The sequence below is a fragment of the Anneissia japonica genome, unplaced genomic scaffold, assembly GCF_011630105.1.
Source record: "Anneissia japonica isolate Jap-2015-1 unplaced genomic scaffold, ASM1163010v1 scaffold9_len2422644_cov172, whole genome shotgun sequence".
Taxonomy (NCBI): domain Eukaryota; kingdom Metazoa; phylum Echinodermata; class Crinoidea; order Comatulida; family Comatulidae; genus Anneissia; species Anneissia japonica.
The window spans coordinates 2,084,783-2,104,690 of NW_022758107.1; the positions used below are offsets into that span (position 1 = coordinate 2,084,783).

Sequence of the window (19,908 nt, forward strand, 5' to 3'; positions counted from 1 at the left end):
CTGGTATTGTAAATCAATTTAAAGATTGTAGTTCATATCTGTAAATGTGGAAAATATTTTTTTGATCTCTTTCTGGTTGGAAGTTAATAACTTATTCGATCCTATAAAAAATTAGGTATTCCAAATTTTAATTGAATTGTTGTGGTTTTTTTCTGATTTTTTTTTTTTTTTTTTGGCAGTTATATATTTTTTAAATGCTGGACACTTCAAACAGGAAGCATTACATTGCTAATTTAAATATGTTTTGATATGTCAATTAATTTTCACTTATGTACAGACTTTTTTAAATATAAAATTTCTTAAAAGTTAACTGCCTGCCAGCCAGGTAAATTAAGTGTATATGCTGTCTCTTATACACATCTAGATGTGTATAAGAGACAGGTTTAATGGACCATCTTGCTAAGCACGCCCCTTTGATGTTATTGCTTAAGGTCGCATAAAAATGACAGTGTTAAACCATATCTGACACACATGCGCTTGTAGGACATGACGTGTGTTTGCACTGTAGGATATGCGCACACTACTGGCTATGTTCTGATAGGCCAGTTGTTAAGTTTGATTGACATTCCGTAAAAGTCCATTCCATTGCTTCTCTCCTTGATTTTTTACAAGTAGATAGTTTTTTTTGGCTGAGATATTTAAGGTGTACTGCAGGTCCTATGGATTTCTTTTTAACAACCATTATTTTTTTTTTAGATCATTCATTGAATTTGACAAGATTATTTTTAGTATTTTCATGTTTTAATATAAGATTTGTCAGATTTATTCGTTTATAGATATTTTTATCATTAATCTTTTTTCTTCTGTATTTTGTGTTGACAAGATTTGGTTGATTTTCAGGATTCTAGCATTACCACCTGATGAAGCGTATGTGAAATGGGACTTCCCTCCCAGCATCGGTATCGGTCTAGGTGGCAGTATTGAGAAACCTCTGGTTAAAAGCTCAAGCCTTACAGTACGTATTTAACATACACACAGTAATGCTTCATATTCTCCACACAGATCACCACGCTGGATACCGGGGGAGAAATTAACTCCTGATTACAAGCAGGAGTTAGACCTAGCCAGCTCGGTGGGCCAGCAGGGAATTCCCGAAAATGCAATGCATAGAGAGAGGTCCACCTCTGCACCCAATGTTAGCATAAACGCTGTCAATAACCCACTAATTGCATCACTGCTATCGGTAAGTCCTCGGTAGCGCCCTCACATTTCACTCTTACTCTTATTTTATGTTTGGTTGTTTTTCTAATTGTTTTGCTTTTGCTGTATAATACTGATTCTTAGCAGCAGTGAATTCGGAGATTTTGAAAAGGGTGATATTGAGAGTGTGGTATCCCTTGCTTTGCCTATATCAGATTCACTCTAGATTTTTTTTTTTTTTAACGGGGAGAGAGAGGGTAGAGGGGAATAAAAAAAAGTCAAAGTCTTATTTTTCTTTATTAGAGAGATTTCACAACCTTAAGAAAATGATAAAGAATAGGAATACATAATCTTCATTATTGTCATTCATGCCTAAAACATCCTTAACAGTACATATACAAGCTAAATATGATTGTTGATTGATCTATAAGTCATGGATCTCCAACGTTGTCACAGATATGCTGCTGTGTGGGATGGATTGACATAGCTGTATTCCTTGTCGTAAGCTTGCAAACTCCCGAATAGCTTTTCTTGGACATGCTAAGATTTACAATGTCTTTAACCTAACTTAGTACAATGTGCTTGGATGTTACAAATCCTACGTAAGAGCATATTATAATGTAATAAATATACAATTAAATATATATAAGTAATGTTGGTCTCATTCATAATACCATGCACGCCACATTTTTTCCAATCCAGAATTCGTTGCTGCTATGAATTATTCTTTTACGTTTTTTTTTTTATATAGTATTAAATATATAGAAATAAATAGATAGATGTGTTGTGATTAGTAGCTGTTGTTTTAGTGAATGTGGAGAATGAATATTTTGATGTGAGCTGTATTGCACTTACTCTGTACCATGTGTGTTATATATTATTGTGGTGAATGCTGACCTATTATAGTGGCACCTTAAATAAGGATCCTATCAAAATAACGATAAGAGTTAAACTTTAATTCTGCTTAGATATAGAATATAATTCAATGATTAATCATTCAGTTTATTCAAAATAAACCCCAATTGCCATATAATACTCTTAATGAAAATAAAATTAATAATAATAAGAAGAATAATTAAAAATATACTGTAAGAAATATTTTGCCCACCCAGACAGGGAATCTTACTGAATACTCAGTATTACTTCAGAAGTATTTAATGAAGAATTCTTTGTTTGTCCTCATTTTAATTGAGAATGGGGATTTCCCGCAGTGCAGCACCCCCCTTCCCCCCGCCCCGACTCAACTACAACATATAACAGACACATACAGATACAAACGTTGTCCTTTGCCTGTACATATAACGGTTATTTGTGGAGCCAAGTGATCAGTTTCCGGGTTTGAAAACGCGACAGAAATATTTTTCTTAATACGCCAATAATGTTGTTGGTCTATATTGCCAATTTGTCCTACTATTGTTTTGCACTTCACTTTACGCAAGACTTTTAATACCTTGTTTCGCGAACTTATTTTTTTTTTAAAGATCATTGGAATTGGGCGAAAAGAAAATTAAAATAAATTTTAAAAGTTTTCCGCCCGAAACATCTAGACGGAGGAGAAAATAAAAATAAAATTTTATTGGTGAATGTAAACAGTGTAGCAATGGGTTGGTTAAATGCTTTAAATTTATATAATATAAAGAAATATACTTTTTTTTTTTTTAGATTTCAAGGCAGTGTAACAAAAATAAATAAAAACTTCTTTTTCTGAAATTTTCGTTTTGTTTGTGACGCTAATGGACCAAAAATTAAATTTTATTTTTATACAAAATTATCATTATTTGCAGGCACCGGGTTCACTTAAAACAAGGTATAAAAAAGTCTTGCCTTTGTTACCCCAGTGATTCAGTCGAACACTGATGAGCACATGGTCAGCTCTATGGAATAGTGTTTCATAATAATGTAGCTGGTAATGAGCACATAGACGATCCACTTTTACTCCTGTGGAGAAAGAGACAACATGGTTTAAATTGAGCAGAAAGTGTTTTTTACACCACATGCTCTCACTACAAACACATACCTCTAGTAATGGCACATAAACTTTTGTCTTTACACACATTTCATTGGGTAGTTCAGTACAAATTCTATATTGCTCTAAAAAGCATCTTTTTTTTTGTGATACTAAATATAATATCACATTCGATGATATTGATAATTATGATTAGTAATAAGAATCAAAATGATTTAGGTTGTTTTAAACTATTGTATGATGTGTTGTGTATAAAATGTGAAAATAATGCGAGATTAGCTACTGGAAAGGATGCAGCAACGTACATAAAATGAGTGGTGGTCTACTATTTTCATTTTTTTCAATAAAGTTATATAATATTTTATCTAATTTGGGTGATTACTTCAGATAATCTAACCTACAGTATTATGCAAGTCTGGCGAGTGGAGTTGTTTTTCTTTTTGTTTCTTTAAAATTAATTTACTTATATTAATTAATTTCATATTAGTACCTATATTAGAAAGGGAAAGAAATGGCTTAATCTTATAAAAGATTGCAATAGAAAATGCAATGTAACAAACTGCACATGCATACAAATATTTTCTAGCATTTTATTTTCTGCACTTTATCTAAAGATGCATTCTGTCATGAGCTAAGAAAAAAAAAATTCATTTTTGAATTGCTTAATTTGTATATTTAAATAAGTTATTATGTTACAATTAAAAGTCTGAATGAGAAAAAAATTTCCTGTCATTAAATGGGTATGTATATACTTTTCCTATAATCTTTTGCATAGACCCTTAAATTGGCTGGTATTGTAAATCAATTTAAAGATTGTAGTTCATATCTGTAAATGTGGAAAATATTTTTTTGATCTCTTTCTGGTTGGAAGTTAATAACTTATTCGATCCTATAAAAAATTAGGTATTCCAAATTTTAATTGAATTGTTGTGGTTTTTTTCTGATTTTTTTTTTTTTTTTTTGGCAGTTATATATTTTTTAAATGCTGGACACTTCAAACAGGAAGCATTACATTGCTAATTTAAATATGTTTTGATATGTCAATTAATTTTCACTTATGTACAGACTTTTTTAAATATAAAATTTCTTAAAAGTTAACTGCCTGCCAGCCAGGTAAATTAAGTGTATATGTTATGTCCTGTCCAGATTATCAAATTTTATTTGACAACATGTGACATGCCTAAATATGGTCATGATGACATCACATCATGACCATATATAGGCACATCATGACTATGTATGGGTATACAACCATTTTTTTCTCATTCTGAATTAAATTCTTTAAAAATATTGTTTGTTTTTTTTTGTTTTTTTTTTTTTTTTATTGAAAGTCAATAACTTACTTAAACATATAAAAATTAAGCAATTTAAACATATAATTTTACTTTTTTTAAAGTTTATAGCTCTGTGCGGACAATATAGCTTTAACCTTAAAAAAGCCATATTATTGCGGTGGTTTATTTCTCTTCTTTATAGAACCTAACCAGAGAATGCTCTATATAGTTTGAGTCTATTTACTCTGTTGAATGCTGCACTTGGTTCACTTATGTTTGCACATATAGTATGCCTTCCCTATCCCCACTTCAAATCCCCTCTCATTGCAGTCCCTTCCCTATGTATGGTGATCTGTTGGTATAGTATATTATAATTAACATAAGAAATATTTTATAGTGATCATCCCAGTATGTATGTAGCATGTGTATTGTGAAATGCATAATGTAGAACTATATGAATTTATTTTTTGTGATATTTTATACATATGTGTGTATAGGAATGAATTTGTATCTTAACCCTCTGTTAATACAGTATGTGGTCAGTGCCAAGTAATATTTTTATGAAGTTTTTTATATTTATATTCAACAATATGTTTAGAGGTCATTCATTTTTATGTTATGAATTTTATGTCTGTACATTATTTTTTATAATCATTTGGTATGATTCAATTATTGATGATATTAATTAATCTTAGAAAGAATAATGCCAGGCATTTACTGCGTTGTATGACGATTGTACGACCGTTGGCCAAGGAATTCAACTCTGCTCCCTTTGATCGCTTGACGACGCGACTCAGTCTGCTGACTGTCAGTGGCTGTCTGAACGGATTGTCATTAAAAACGATCTGTTGCACACGCGTCGTCGCGTGTTCTCCATACAATCGTATCGGCCGACGGCCGTCGGGCGCAACAAGTGTCCAGCTTAATAGACCGAATTAGCTTTTCTGTTGGGTATAAAATCAAAACAAACTGGTAGGTGGCAGTGTTTCCAAACAATAATCAATCATCACTCACTCAATCCAAAGTAACTTGATGAATTTCTCAAACTTGCTGTATTTGTGCATTTGAACTTAAGTTAACTTATTAAAAAGCATTGGTATTAATGTTACTGATCTTGACCCATTGGTTTGAAATTGAACTGAAAGAAACAGACAGAAAATTGTGGACTTTCTACAAAGGTAAATGTACTCATCCTAGCATTGTCGCATTACATCGTATGATATCAACCCAGCGTCGTCGCATTACAGCTTATGATGAATCCTGTACAGTAGTTAGGTATTATGTGGACATACAAATGCTGTTCTCAAGGTTTTTTTTTTATCAATGCAGTCAAGTGAAACGTCTTAATAACCCACATTCCAACAACGCTCATTTTGTATAACCTTGTAAATATTTCATACAGACAGTACCACAGAGTAACAGTAAGCAGAATTCAAGCCTCTATATAAAAAAAATGATTGCGTCAGTCTGCATTAATTGTGCCATTGTAGGCCTAGACTTCTGGGAAAAAAAATAAAACCCAAATCAATTAGTTCGAACCATTCATAATAAACTAAAAACAAGTGTCATGCACAATTATTTGACAACATGTGACATGCCTATATATGGTCAAATTATAGTACATTTTAGCCAAATTAATTCCAAAGTGTGTTTAACAAGCTTTAAACACACCATGTATTTTGGTGCACACAATGATACTCATGCCACTAACTGGAAGTAAGATGTTCATAACACAGAAGTAAAAACAATGTTCTATATTTTTCTGATGGGTGGGTGGGTGAGTGAGTGCAAGTTTTTTTTTTCTGCCCGCAGTAGTGTGCCAAGTTTAGGGTGACGTCTGCTGCTTGCTTAAATTTAGGGCGACACCTGCTGCTTGCGAATCCCTCAAGGTTCACAATTTCAAAATCATTCTGTTTTGTTTTGTATAGCAACTTTGCAGTATGTTTTGTTTTTATACCCAATAGGCATACTCTTATTGAGGTAAGTCTGTACCAGTGGCAGTGCCAGCAGGGGGGGCTTAAGCCCCCATCGGACTTGTCAATCCCCTCATCGGCCAAAGCTCGTTGGGTAGTCGGACTGAAAAAAAAAGTAGGCCTAGTTCTTCCATCCCAGCCATTTCCAGCCGTTTAGAAGTCCCAATTTAAAAAAAAAAAATCTCGTTTTGGGAGGAGGGGACATCCCCCTCCCATACCCAACCCTGGCTCGGGCTTTCGGCTATAGTTACACCCATAAATACTTAGCGCGCCCCCCCCCCCCCAAACCCCCCCATATCCTTGAGCCGCCACTGGTCTGTACCTGACTAATTTGGTTTATTAAACTATATTTTTTGGATTACTAGAAATATCTTGTTTTAATCAATGTTTATATTATTTATTCCAGATTTTAACTTCATGAATATTCATATACTGTATTTAAATTAATATTCTTGTACTTTGATTACTTTAATAATGAATATTCATTATTTTGCTAAACTTTATCCCTACAGGATTTAGAAAGTGTTGGCAAACCTGTCACAGGTGAGTTTCAATGAAAATAAGCACATCATAAACATTTTTAGCAATATTTCAGGCAAGATGCTCTACTCGGGTATAACTTTTAGATGACTTGAAAGAAAGATTCATAATGGAAAATATACTCTATTGAGACTTAAGTGTCCTCCCTTTTCAAAATTTTATTGTTAATTTAACAAAATACTGTAGACAGAGCAACATATTTGGTAAGGTAAGGAGGTGAACTTCACAGGAGGAAGAAGATTTCTACCTTTCTAAATCATTTACATTGGCACCATACTGATTGATGCACATTAGAGTAGGTTGAAAAACTGGTCATATTTGGGCCAATGGATTTATTACTGTATTTTTTGGTTAAACTTAATTGGTTGGTGTCTAAGCAGAAATTTATCGCTAATATTTCCCATTTATTTAACAAGGAAATATATTATAATAATATCAGATATTACTAACATTTTATTTAATTGCCCATTATGAGTTCAGTGGTTGCTTAACAAAATATTATACTTCTGCATTTATGATTTTTATTTAATTCTTGATCTTTTGTTTTTGCTCGTAGGCTTGCAATTTTTGTTTCCTTTTCTTTCTTTTTTTCTTTTGCCTCATACTAGACCATCATCACCACCACCATCACCACTTCGGTGATCCTTTACTCAATACCTTGATACCGGCCTCGTTCTCCAAAACACCTACAACATTTGTCTCTACTTCACCAAGTAATCCCAGCCTAGATGGTTTCCAATCGTTGTATCAGCCTTTAATTCCTCCACATAGGGGTAAGTCTCCATAAGCAGATTTTGATTTAACCGTGAATGTGATCTGTGGATTTGTTGAGGAGTGGAGCAGTAGTTTGGTGGTCCAGATGTTTGTCTTCCAATCCCAGCGTCTTGGGTTCAAATCCAAACTCAAGCCGCCTTCTCACAACTCTTTTTTTCCTAAGCCTTGCTTACAGCGTCATCACATTTTTTTTGTAAGTTCAAAATCAAACCAAAGTACTTTTATTGCAACTTTTGTACTAGGTAAATTTACATCATTAAGAAATATAATTTTTTTTATATACAATATACAAAACACATAACATCCAAAAGATCCAAATCAGTAAAAATAAAAAAAATAAAAGAAAAACCCCAAAAAAGAATTTAACATTTAAATATTGTTTTATTGAAAAGCATAAAAACTCAATTTTGAGAACATCATTTTCAAACTTGTAAACATCATTTTCAAACTTGTAAACATTCATTTAATTTAATATTGATATTGACTCATAAAGTAATAAAAGGGTTGATATACAAATCAAAAACATGATAAATAAGTCATAGGAGTGATGTTTTACCCTACCTCACGTCCTTTAACCAAATAGTCTGTACGTTCCCAAATACTTGCAAAAAAAACTCGGGTGGGAATCGGTAAGGTAAGGTAAGGAAAAACTTCTGTGATATTTTCCTGACGCAAACTCGCATTGAATTATAACAAAAAACTTGATTACATTACAATTAAGGCAAATCAATCTGAAATTAGTACATATTATCACCGCCATCAAATACACACTGTACACATACTTTATATTCTGAGGTGTTTTTTTTTAAATATTATTTTGGTTATCTTTCTGCAATACCTACTACTCTAACATGATACCATCTAATATCCCTTTAGGAGTAATAATACTGCGCTTTGGCATTTAATTCTGCGGATTAATAAAAACCTGGTTTCAATCAAATTGCTGCACGCTATCTCCACCAAGTTTGGCGATGGTGATTGGTCAATCAAAACGTTTGCCTTCATGATTGCGTCGAGTACATCTACGCAGAGTAACGACTGAATTGAAAACAGTGAGGCGACAGTATTTTATAGAGGCCAGGCTAAGTTGGTGTAAAATGGTGTATGTTGCATTTTTAACCACCTAACCTTACGTTTGACACTACTGCAACACCTACTCCCTACTCCTACTAATGATCTTGTGTGGATTGCATACAATTGTATCAGCTTTTTTTTAAATGTGTGGTGTATCCTTTTGTGTTTCTTAGGAAGCGGTTCTCAAAACAGGATAGGTTCAGCAACAGGTGTGCAAACTCCACCAGTACATGTCAAGTGTAGAGAACGACGGATGCACTCCACATCCGGTGAAAGATACAGTGGTAAAAAGGTTGGTTTGTCAGCTATTTTATTGACAGTGAAGTATTTGTGCAAAGATTTGATAACACCTAGTGAAAAACTAATCTATTGGGCAGTAGTCTTCATAAATTGTAGTTTAATGCAATGGAAATTAGATTGCATACGCATAAATGTATGTTTTGTATTTTATAAATATAAATGCAACAGGTATTAAGATGGATGAGCAAACATGTAGAGCAAGCATATGGTCACTGTTATGTATCTACAGTAGGATTGGACCCGACCCACTAATGTTAATGCTGGAATATAAATGTTTATCCTGCCAACAAAATCTCCCTTTCAAGTACTTTTCATCATTCATCACCATTCCCACAATTTCAAATGCCTACGTTCTCGAATAACCCACTTATGCAAGCCCATGAATCGCAAGTTAAGCTTGCTTTCCATACTGTCGCCGACAGCTTTCGATGATGCTGATTGGTCTGTCAAATTGGGGAGCCTTCCCGATTGTGTTGGTGACTGCTACGCTGTACAACGATTGCACTGACAACATTGTAGCGAAAGTGTAGCGATTTTATGGAAACCAGGCTTTAATATCCATTGAGCTATACTGTACATTTCCAAGTAAAACCTATTTTCTTTTCATGTCACTAGCCAAGAGAGAGAAGAGATTCTAATGATGACTGGGAGATTCCAAGTCCGGAGTTGACGTTAGGTCCCAGGATTGGATCCGGCTCATTTGGAACTGTGTACCGTGGTCAGTGGCATGGTAAGTCAATAATTGTTTCAGAATTCCAATACCCCTGGATGTAAATGAAAATTAATTTTTTGTAATGTGAAATGCAGTTAATGTATACAGTAATACTGTAGATCAGGGGTGGGCATAAAAATCGGTCGTAGGGCCAAAGTGAATTTTTGATTTAACACCGAGGACTACACCCAAACTTTGATGTTTCCAGTGAGCTTCCAAAAACCTGCAAGCATTGCTTTTACACCGATTTATTCTCTGTTTTAATGTTACTTATTACATATGATCGGTGTCGGGTCGGTAAAATCAAGGTTTCTAGCCATTGTTGCTTGGCAGGCCACACAAATAGGGTTTTTTATTTATTTTCTCGGGCCACAAAAAAAATCGCTGTCAGGCCACATGCACCCGCGGGCTGCACTCTGTCCATCTGTACTGTAGATGGTAGGTCACCCTTGGTCATTTCTGCTTGATTATGTAGGTGCTGTGGCTGTAAAGAAGTTGAATGTAACACATCCAACCCCATCTCAGCTGCAAGCATTCAAGAATGAAGTTGCTGTTCTGAGGTAAGTCAATAGATTTGAATTTAGTATGGAGCCAAATTTCCAGTGAGTACTTAAGGGGCTTCATCCTTCGCTTCCCTAGGGTCAAAGCCTATCAATGATTCCATTGCCACCTTTCCTTTACCTGCCTTTCCATTTGTTTTTTTTTGTGTAAAGCTTTGTTTCTACTGTTTGGTCTGTCCTTCCAAGTGTTGCTAGGGGCATTTTCCTCATCCTATCCATTGATTGGTTCTTTGATCTTTTAAGAAAAAGAAAGAAATAAGAAATTTAGTTTGGTTGATGTCTGATCACTATCTATACCCTCACAGTAATCGCTAGCTTCTTGCCACTTCCCCTCTTCCACATTTATTTCCACCATTGATATCCTCTATATACCAGTTTTTTCATTCAAGTACATAAACGTATTGGAGTACAATCAACCCTTTTGTGATTTCCATGTATATCCTCATACAGTAAGAGGAATGATAACATCTTACAACATCAGCTTCACCTATAAACATTTTTTTTTAGATTTAATGTTAATAATAATATGTGGCAAAGACAAGCCAAACCAGTCACTCTGTCACAAATCCTGTTTCAGAGATAATGGCCGAAACATTCTGGAATGTCAAAATCCTTGAAATCTATTTTATTGCACTAAACTAACCTCATATATCTATACATCATGCTATGCTGTTATTTTCCCCATTTTCAAATTAATAATATTTTAATAATATTAAGAAATGTCGGATTTAATTGATTCTTTTACCATTTTATAGCTCATTGCACTGTTTAACCCTGTATTAATATATTAATAACTAAAAATCAATTTTTGCGATGAGTGACTGGTTTGGCTTGTCTTTGCCACATATGATTATTAATATTAAATCTAAAAAAACATGTTATGTTAGACTTAGTGCTTCATGCCAGCAAGGCCTCTAAGCCCTTCGTATTATTACCCCCGGCCATTGAATCAAGCACATATGTAACAAATACTCGGCTCCCTGGTTAGAATTCCATAGTATTATAGCTGTAATCAGCGCTTTATTTTTAACCTACCAGCTGCCCACTTGTACTCTTGGGTTGATAGAGACACCGTAGGTAAGGTGCTTTGCCTCAGGGGCACAAGTGAAATGCACAGCGAGGGGTTGAGAAACAGAACCCTGAGCGCTTCACCAAACTACTTCTACTTTTACAAAGATTTGTATGCTTAGTAAAATAAAATGTGTTTTCAACATATATTTTAATGGAATAAACTCTTTGTAATATCCATCTTAGGAAAACTCGTCATGCCAACATTCTTTTGTTCATGGGATGTTTATCTGAACCGGACCTAGCTATTGTGACGCAGTGGTGTGAGGGCTCTAGTCTGTACAAACATCTTCATGTTCATGAACGCAAGTTTGAAATGTATGAACTAATTGACATAGCAAGGCAGATAGCACAGGGCATGGAGTAAGTACACACATATTTACTATATTTTAATTTGAGCTTTATAAACCAACTTTTTCCAGTTTATCAGCTCTGGCTACAATTCATAAAAATTACAAAATTAAACTTCAAAATGAGTGCCCCTGTGTTATTGAACAAAATGGTGTGAACTTGAGGTATTGGTAGCAAAAACTAAGCTGTTATAATTAGCTTACCCATAGATGTTATACTTTTACAGTAGCTTAGATGTACTTCAACAGATAGACATTCCAAAGATCTCAGCAGAAAACCGGGTCCAAAAATCTGAGACAATAAATGAACATGTATACTATGTCTTAAGCATTGTGCTTCAATATAACCAAATATGTTGTTTTAACACCATCAGTCCCGGAGCTTCCAGGGTGTTTGGACCCTGTGCCATCTCCATTGGTGGACATCGGCATCCCCCTCCCCACATATTTTCAATATACCGTGTCTGCATATATTATGTTTATGATGGAAGTGTGCTATCTATTTATATGTTCTATTTCTTTTTCCATTTTAGTTATCTTCATGCAAAAAACATTATTCACAGGGATCTCAAGTCTAATAGTATCCTTTTTTTCAAGATAATTATTGACAAAACTTTAGGACAAGTTCTTTGGAAGAATATTTTCACTGTCTTATTATCTTACTGCACTTAAAGCTAACTACGTGAATAGTTCTTGTCAAATTGCTGGTAGAGCCAAGCAATTTGATTTGATTGACAACTGTTTGTTTAAGTGTAATCATAAAGGTTCTGCACAATAATGGAAGGTAAAGATTGTAAACTGGTATAAATGTGAACAATTAAGAAACACTTATATTTGATGATTACTCTCTTTTTCCTAAGTATGCTAATAACATTGCATTTACCAGAATTTAAGGTTAAGGAGTTAATTTAAGGTTAAGGAGTTAATTTAAGGTTAAGGGGTTAATTTAAGGTTAAGGGGTTATTATTGTACACCATGCCAATGTTAGCATTTACTAATAAATTCATTTTTTTTAAAGTATGCTTATAACACTGCATTTACCATGATTTTAGGATAAGGAGTTAATCTAAGGTTAAAGGTTTAATATTGTACACCAGGCCAATTTTAGCACTTACAAATAAATACAACCTTCTGCTTTCTATTACCATCTTCTTCACAATCCTTAGCACTAGTGACTGCTTGGTTTTCTGTTTTAACAGATAATATTTGCAATTAGATTTTTGCCTTAACATCTGAATCAGACATTTTTTTACATGATGACTTGACGGTAAAGATAGGCGACTTTGGTCTGGCAACAGTCAAATCCAGATGGAGTGGGTCACACCAGTTTGAACAACCATCGGGATCAATATTGTGGATGGTAGGTGACCTGAAATAAACCGTCACAAGACTCTGCATTTTTATTTTATACAATGTTAGGCCAAGGATACCAAACAGCCTTACACACACAAGATGCACTACATCAGCGTTCCGCAAACTTTTAGACTGACGAGGCAGTTTGGAAATTCAAACACGAATCCCAACCCACTGACGTCTTTCCACACATGCCTAATTCAGAGAGGTAGCCCTAGTGCACTAAAAGTGCACAATAAGTACATACAATGCATACACAAAAATAAATATTACAACAAATTTATAATGAACAATGATGATTGCAGTCACATAGTACTTTGTTGTAGTATTTTTTTTTAGTAGTAGTTGTTTTATTTAATAATTGTTTTTATCTAGTAAATTGTATTGTTCTTACTGTAGCTTTTAAGCCTGTTGTTCAGGCTTTCACATACCTACTCGCTTATAGATGAGGATGAAATAGAAATAAATAATTGAAATATCAATATCAAGTAAATTATTTTAAAAATAGGCATTAAAAATTCATGAATTCAAATTAATAAATTAAAAAATATGTTTTAAGAAATAGATATTAATACAACATATAAAAGTGATATTAAATATTAATAATTAATGATTTCTTTTTTTTTCTAAAATAAATACTTTGATATATTAAATACAAATAAATACAAACTAAGAAACAGAATATAGTTTATTTTAGTCATGTATTAAGAACTGTTCTGTTAAACTCTGCATCTCTCAGGAATTGTTGCTACGGTCATACAAACTGCATCATAAATACATGTGAAAATGTGTTTGTGGGATTCAGGCAATGGCCATTTATGGGATTCAGGCAATGGCCATGTTCTAATTAGGCCTAAAAAAATGTTATGTTGGCATAACGGGCTCCAAACAATAGGGTAGGTAGGTAGGGAATTTTTTTTTTGTTGGACTGCCACAATATTCAGCAAAAGACCTTGAAATCTATAAAATCAATTAAATAAGCCTTTAAAGCCCCTGATTGTCATATTTTTCGCCCTTGGACCACTTTTGAAACATTTTGAATGACACCCGACCACGGCCATTTTGCTCACGTAAACTTGTATCGTGAAATTTAAATAAAAATGTCCAGGGTAGGTCGGGTTACGCCAACATTTTTTTTAGGCCTTAGTTAGTTGTTAAGGTTGATTGGCACTCTAGAAATATTTATTGGAAATTTTTTTTATGCAAGGTTTATTCATCTATTTAATAAAATTGTAAATGGCAGCCAATGACTGAAATAAATACTATTTTACATTTTTTAAATGAATAATTCATAATTTTATTTAACTCAAATAAGGGACTGATAGGTAACAAAGGGAACTAGTCCCTGTACAAAGTAACTATCAGAATAACATAACAATTCAGAATGCACAAAATCTGTAGGCCAATGTTATACTTAAGTTAATACTGTACAGTAATTACCAACACTCAGAATAAATGAATAAAAAAAGAAAATTATTTAATTAATAAAAAAAAAGTAAAGAAATAACAATGATAAAAAAAGAATATTGCAAATAAATAAGCAAGTAGGCCAATGTTATACAAATGCATATAAAAAGCAATTTCCGATTCTATTAGTCAAATCTACAAAGCCTCAGTAAACACTACAATTTATCATAAAAAAGGAAAAAAGAAACAATCCTAGATTGCCTTTATTTATATCTTAGAATAATTGACAGTGATTATTTTTTTTATATATTCTAGGCACCTGAAGTGATCCGTATGCAAGACCCGAACCCATACACATTCCAATCTGATGTATATGCTAATGGAGTGGTGTTATACGAGTTGGTCACAGGTCAATTACCATATAGTCATATAAACAACAAAGATCAGGTAAGGCTGGGAAAACTATATGAATATTCATGTTTTGTTCACGATTTCTGATCAAATGAATAACCATTGAACTAATAATAATAAACAGTAGAACTCAACCTTTGGGACACCCCTATTGGGGGACACATTTTTGGCTGCAAATTGAGGAAAAGTATGTTTTTTAACACCACAGTCAACCCCTATTCAGTGGACACCTATTAAGCGCACTTTTTGGACCCCGAAGATGTCTCTTTAATAATTCTACTGTAATTATATTACCGGTATTTTTAAGTCGCATCAATATATTTGGCATGTTTCTTATTTATGTCCTTAATAAACATACATCTTTAAAAAACATCTTCAAAAATTGAATAATATTGAATGAAGTTAATATTAACAGGATTTATATCCTTTTCAGAAAATGCTCTAGGTGCTTGAGAAACTATAGATAGAACAGCAGAAAACATCCCTTTATATATAATACATTGTAATAATTCTGTTATTTCAATTTATAATACATTACTTTTCAGATTATTTGGATGGTAGGTCGAGGTTACCTGCACCCAGAACCTAATAAAGCGAAAGGGAACACACCTAAAGCACTGAAGAGGTTAATATCGGACAGTTGCAAATACAATCGAGATGAAAGACCTTTATTCCCACAGGTCAGTTACAGATTCATGGCTTTCAATACATGTAGTTTCATTTGGATGGAAATTTTTAAGATTCATTTCATCATTGCTAACTTTCAATTGATAGCCTGCTACTGTGTAAGTTTTGTATACTCTTCATATGAAAATAATTAAAATTGAAAGTATTCTTATTCCACAGATTTTAGCTTCACTTGAAAGCTTGGCAAGGTCCTTGCCTAAAATACATCGCAGCACATCAGAACCGACCATTAACCGAGCAAGGTTAGCATCAGACGACTTCACTTACTGTCCCTCACCTAAGACACCCATTCAAAGTCAATTTGGAGCATTTCCACTATTTACCATCACAACTAACCACTTATAGGGTATGTTGTCTAACAGCTCTATATATCAGTGCAACTGACCCAAAGGAGAACATTTTGAGTACGTTGAGACAGCACCTCTAAAAACTGTTAATTGGACCCTATCTGTCAGTGAAGGTCAGAACGATAAAAGGTTGCGCTAATGAATTAAATGTTGACTCCATATCTTGCTCCCGTGGAGATGCAGACAAGGATGTATCAAATGGGAACTGCTAATAACTGAATAATTACAGAGAAACACTATTGTTGTTACTCATCATTTGCAAATCACCATTTTATGAATTTAGTTTTTATCCAGGAATATATCATGTTAAGTGATTTTTTTTTCCAAGAGATGTTTGAGATGATCCAGGTAATCATTCTATACTGTATGTCTCAACAAGGTTGTGATTCAGCAATGTTCAGCAAGACAACAGGTGTTGGTGCTGTATGTTGCTTTCTCCTGGCTAAACTTACTTGTTCCCTCGACATCGATCAGCATCTTTCAAAATGAACCATTCAAGATGATACAGAATTTTTCTTGTGTAATCTACCCGACTGGAAGCAATCTGAAGTCTAGATGTATGATAAAAATTCAAATGCATAAATACAATCCATTCAAGGAATTTCCGGAACTATACGAACATGTGTACATAGAGGTATCGACAATTGACCTTAGAGGAATAGGAAGGTTTTGTTCTGAGTTTTCAAAGACAGTACAACAATTTTGACAACTGTTCAAGAAGGAGTGAAAAACAGAATTATGCATCTACCAAATTAAGAGTTATTATCATAGGATTGGGGATTGAGCTGATCTGATTCAATTGATAAATTTTAAGGATCTTAATAACTTTGTCTTTGTACTTAAGCAAACCCTTTTCATGTAAGTTTCAATATGTAAGTTTGTTAACTGGCAAATAATCTTTTCTTAAAGTATGTTCGAAAAACAATTCCAAGACATGTATTCATAGTCAAGTAGTTACAAGCAATTGTGCAAACTCCTGTAGATTTTATAAATTTATGATCTTAAAACTTTAAAAAAATTATTTCATGTTAACTCCAAAGTATCAAATAAATATTCAATTTTATATTTAAATTATATTGCAACATTTTGGGACGTATCCATACTATCATAAAATGCTTCCAATGCCCAGTTACGTAATCATGGGATAGTAACTTACGTTGGGAGTAACTATTATTTTGTTTTGGTATATGGTTAAGTTATTCTTCAGGTTTAACCAAATTTATAACTTTACAATATTTAGGACAAAAATGAGTATTTTACCAGTTTTTGGAAGTTTGTGTCAGATTTAGTAAAATCTGTACAAATTTTTGGACCCTTCTATAAAAAGTATTAGGGTGATAGTAGATGTACAACGCAATGAAGTATTGAGATTGTTTGCTGTAACAGCGACGCCAGTGGAACGTACAAAGCATCTAGTCAGTGGAGAGATTGCTGAAACACAGCTACTACTTGAAATAAAAAAATTATTGGACTTGCAACTTCTGAACAATTACTTACTCTATGTTAAAGAGTTGAAGTAAAATAGTATTCTTATTGGAGAGGTTGTTGGAATAAAGATGCAATTTGAAAGTGTAAAGACACTTTAATTAGGATAGGAGAGGTATCATTGGGATGTGCAAGACATTGAATTATTGAAGAGTTTCTGTTATAAAGATGTCATTTCAACATGTTAAGTGGAGAACTTGCTGGGAAGAGATATTATTGTGATGTACAAGATGTCACTTGAATGTGTTGAGTGAAGAGCTTACTGGAAAGACATAGCTTGGGAAAGTACCAAACACTGAATTATTGAAGAGTTGCTGAAATACAGATGCCATTTAAAAGTGTTAAATAAGTTGAATTAGTGGAGAGCTTTTGGAGACAGTGATATCATATGGAATGTACAAGACACTGAAATAAAGAAGAATTGCTGAAAAAACATACTCAATTTGAAAGTGTTAAACATGCTTGAATTATTGGAGAGGTGTTTGGGAAAGAGGTCATTGGAATGTGCAAGACACTGAATAAATGAAGAGTTGCTGAATTTCATTTCAAAGTGTTAAGTAAGCTTACTGTGTGAAGTGGTTTCTGGGACAGAGATGTCATTGGAACATACAAGAACACGATGGCATTTGAAAGATAAAAAAGATGTGTAATAGAGTGATTGCTATCTAATGTTGAGTGCATTAACCCCATTTGAAACTACCTCCTTCGCCAAAAGCACAAGACTTATGTTGGAAAGATGAATATGAATTCAGCAAAGCTCCTAATGTTATTTTTTTGTATTTCTCTACATTTCCTGTATGAAATTTGTATTCTCTACAACATTTTCCTCTGTCTAAAATCCCAAAACATTTATATGTTTATTTGTTTCAAGTATTGCCATTTTCTTCGAACTCCTTATTATCTTCAGTTTGAATTTCATACTGTACTAGGCAGTTTAATGTTCTGCTGATGGTAGTAATGCACAGTACAATGTTGTATTGAATTACCTTAAATTTATGTTCATGCATGCGTGTGCATTTTTGGGTGGGTGTTTTTGTCAGATGGATGAGGATTGGTTATTGTTCGGGTTTTTGGTATCGGGGTCAATGAAACTTCCGATTTCATAAATATATATGTGTATATATCTGTCTCTTATACACATCTAGATGTGTATAAGAGACAGCTTAATAACTTTAGGTCACACAAGTCCCACAAATATTCACCAATTTTTCAATTGTATTTTCACAGTATGACCAGTTTTTCCAAAAACATAATTATGTGGCCAACAAAATGATCTAGTGTTTCATTATAAATAGAAATGATTTATATAAGTTTTTGCTACCTTATATATAATCTATATTGGATTTTCCTTTTTTTTTTATCTGGGTTTCCAAATTTCTGAAGACGATTTTTGGTTTGTTTTCAAAGGTGAAACAAACAAATACTTCTGAGATTCAATGAAGACGAATCTGTTGCACACTACCAATGTGTCAGAAAAGCTCATATTATATCAAGGTTGCCTCTTTAGTCCTGTGTTTATGCCCGTGACGTCACAACACGTTGAAATGTAAATGCTGTGCAAATACTGTAGTTTGTCAAAAGAAACGTTAGTGTTGCCTGTTGTAATTTCCAGTCCCAGCTTGTAATCCTCTTTGGTGGTTGCTATTGTGATTTTGTATTTACTACCATATAGTTCCCAATTTATACTTAACACAATTTGTCAATTAATTTATTGCAGGTATTCGTTTACAAACGGATATACTCTTTCAGTTTACTGTGCGTAGTTATATTCTTATTTTATATTTAGATAGAATTTGGTATTAGTATATCTTGTATAGTGAACTGTTACTTCTAGAATGAATAATTCGAATCTCTTTGAGATTGTTCTGTTATATAGTTATTTCGCCTTTGATTTGGTATATGTATAGTACCATAATTTGCATAAATATTTTTAAATACATAATATGTCGTTTTGATGTACTATTGAGGATGACGGTTAAAAACTTAACCTTTTTTTGTATTGATACATAGATATTATCTGCAATTACAACAAATACATCATCTGTAAATATATATAGATTATTCTCTACAAGAGAAAAAGTGCCACTGGTGGTGTTATCTAAGAAAAAAATAGATTCAATTGTAGCATGTGGAACTCTTATATTGAACCTAGCTCGTTATATTATGCAATTTCCAGCTAGGTTAACGTTATAGAGTTAAGGGCTTTGGAGGGGACTTGTATGAAATGAGATTAGCTATTATGTATAAACAAAAAAAAATCCGCAGTGCAATACACACAAAACAATTTTTCAAGTACACAATATACACCATAAAAAAGTACCGTGTTGCAGATGCATGCGCTACCTTGTGGAATCGTTAGCGTGGACAAAAACAAAGAATACTACAGGTTAGCGCATCGCTGTTGTAAACTAACACAATGAAGAATACACACGCCACGTGACAGACGTGGATGCAAATGTTAACGCATACCTTTGTGGTGGAAGATTT

The 19,908-nt window shown here is 33.4% G+C and overlaps 1 protein-coding gene across 1 annotated transcript; it reads left to right on the forward strand.

Moving 5' to 3' along the window:
- Positions 1-1,002: 1,002 nt before the first annotated feature.
- Positions 1,003-18,159, forward strand: LOC117125039 (serine/threonine-protein kinase B-raf-like; the record flags this gene model as incomplete). The annotated part of the gene is given in 12 exon segments (XM_033271400.1): positions 1,003-1,183; positions 6,866-6,896; positions 7,502-7,666; positions 8,915-9,033; positions 9,657-9,771; positions 10,229-10,313; positions 11,568-11,744; positions 12,265-12,311; positions 12,973-13,091; positions 14,807-14,938; positions 15,448-15,582; positions 15,749-18,159. Coding segments are annotated over 12 exon segments (1,492 nt in total), but the record flags the coding sequence as incomplete, so codon positions are not given.
- Between the last annotated feature and the right edge of the window lie 1,749 nt (positions 18,160-19,908).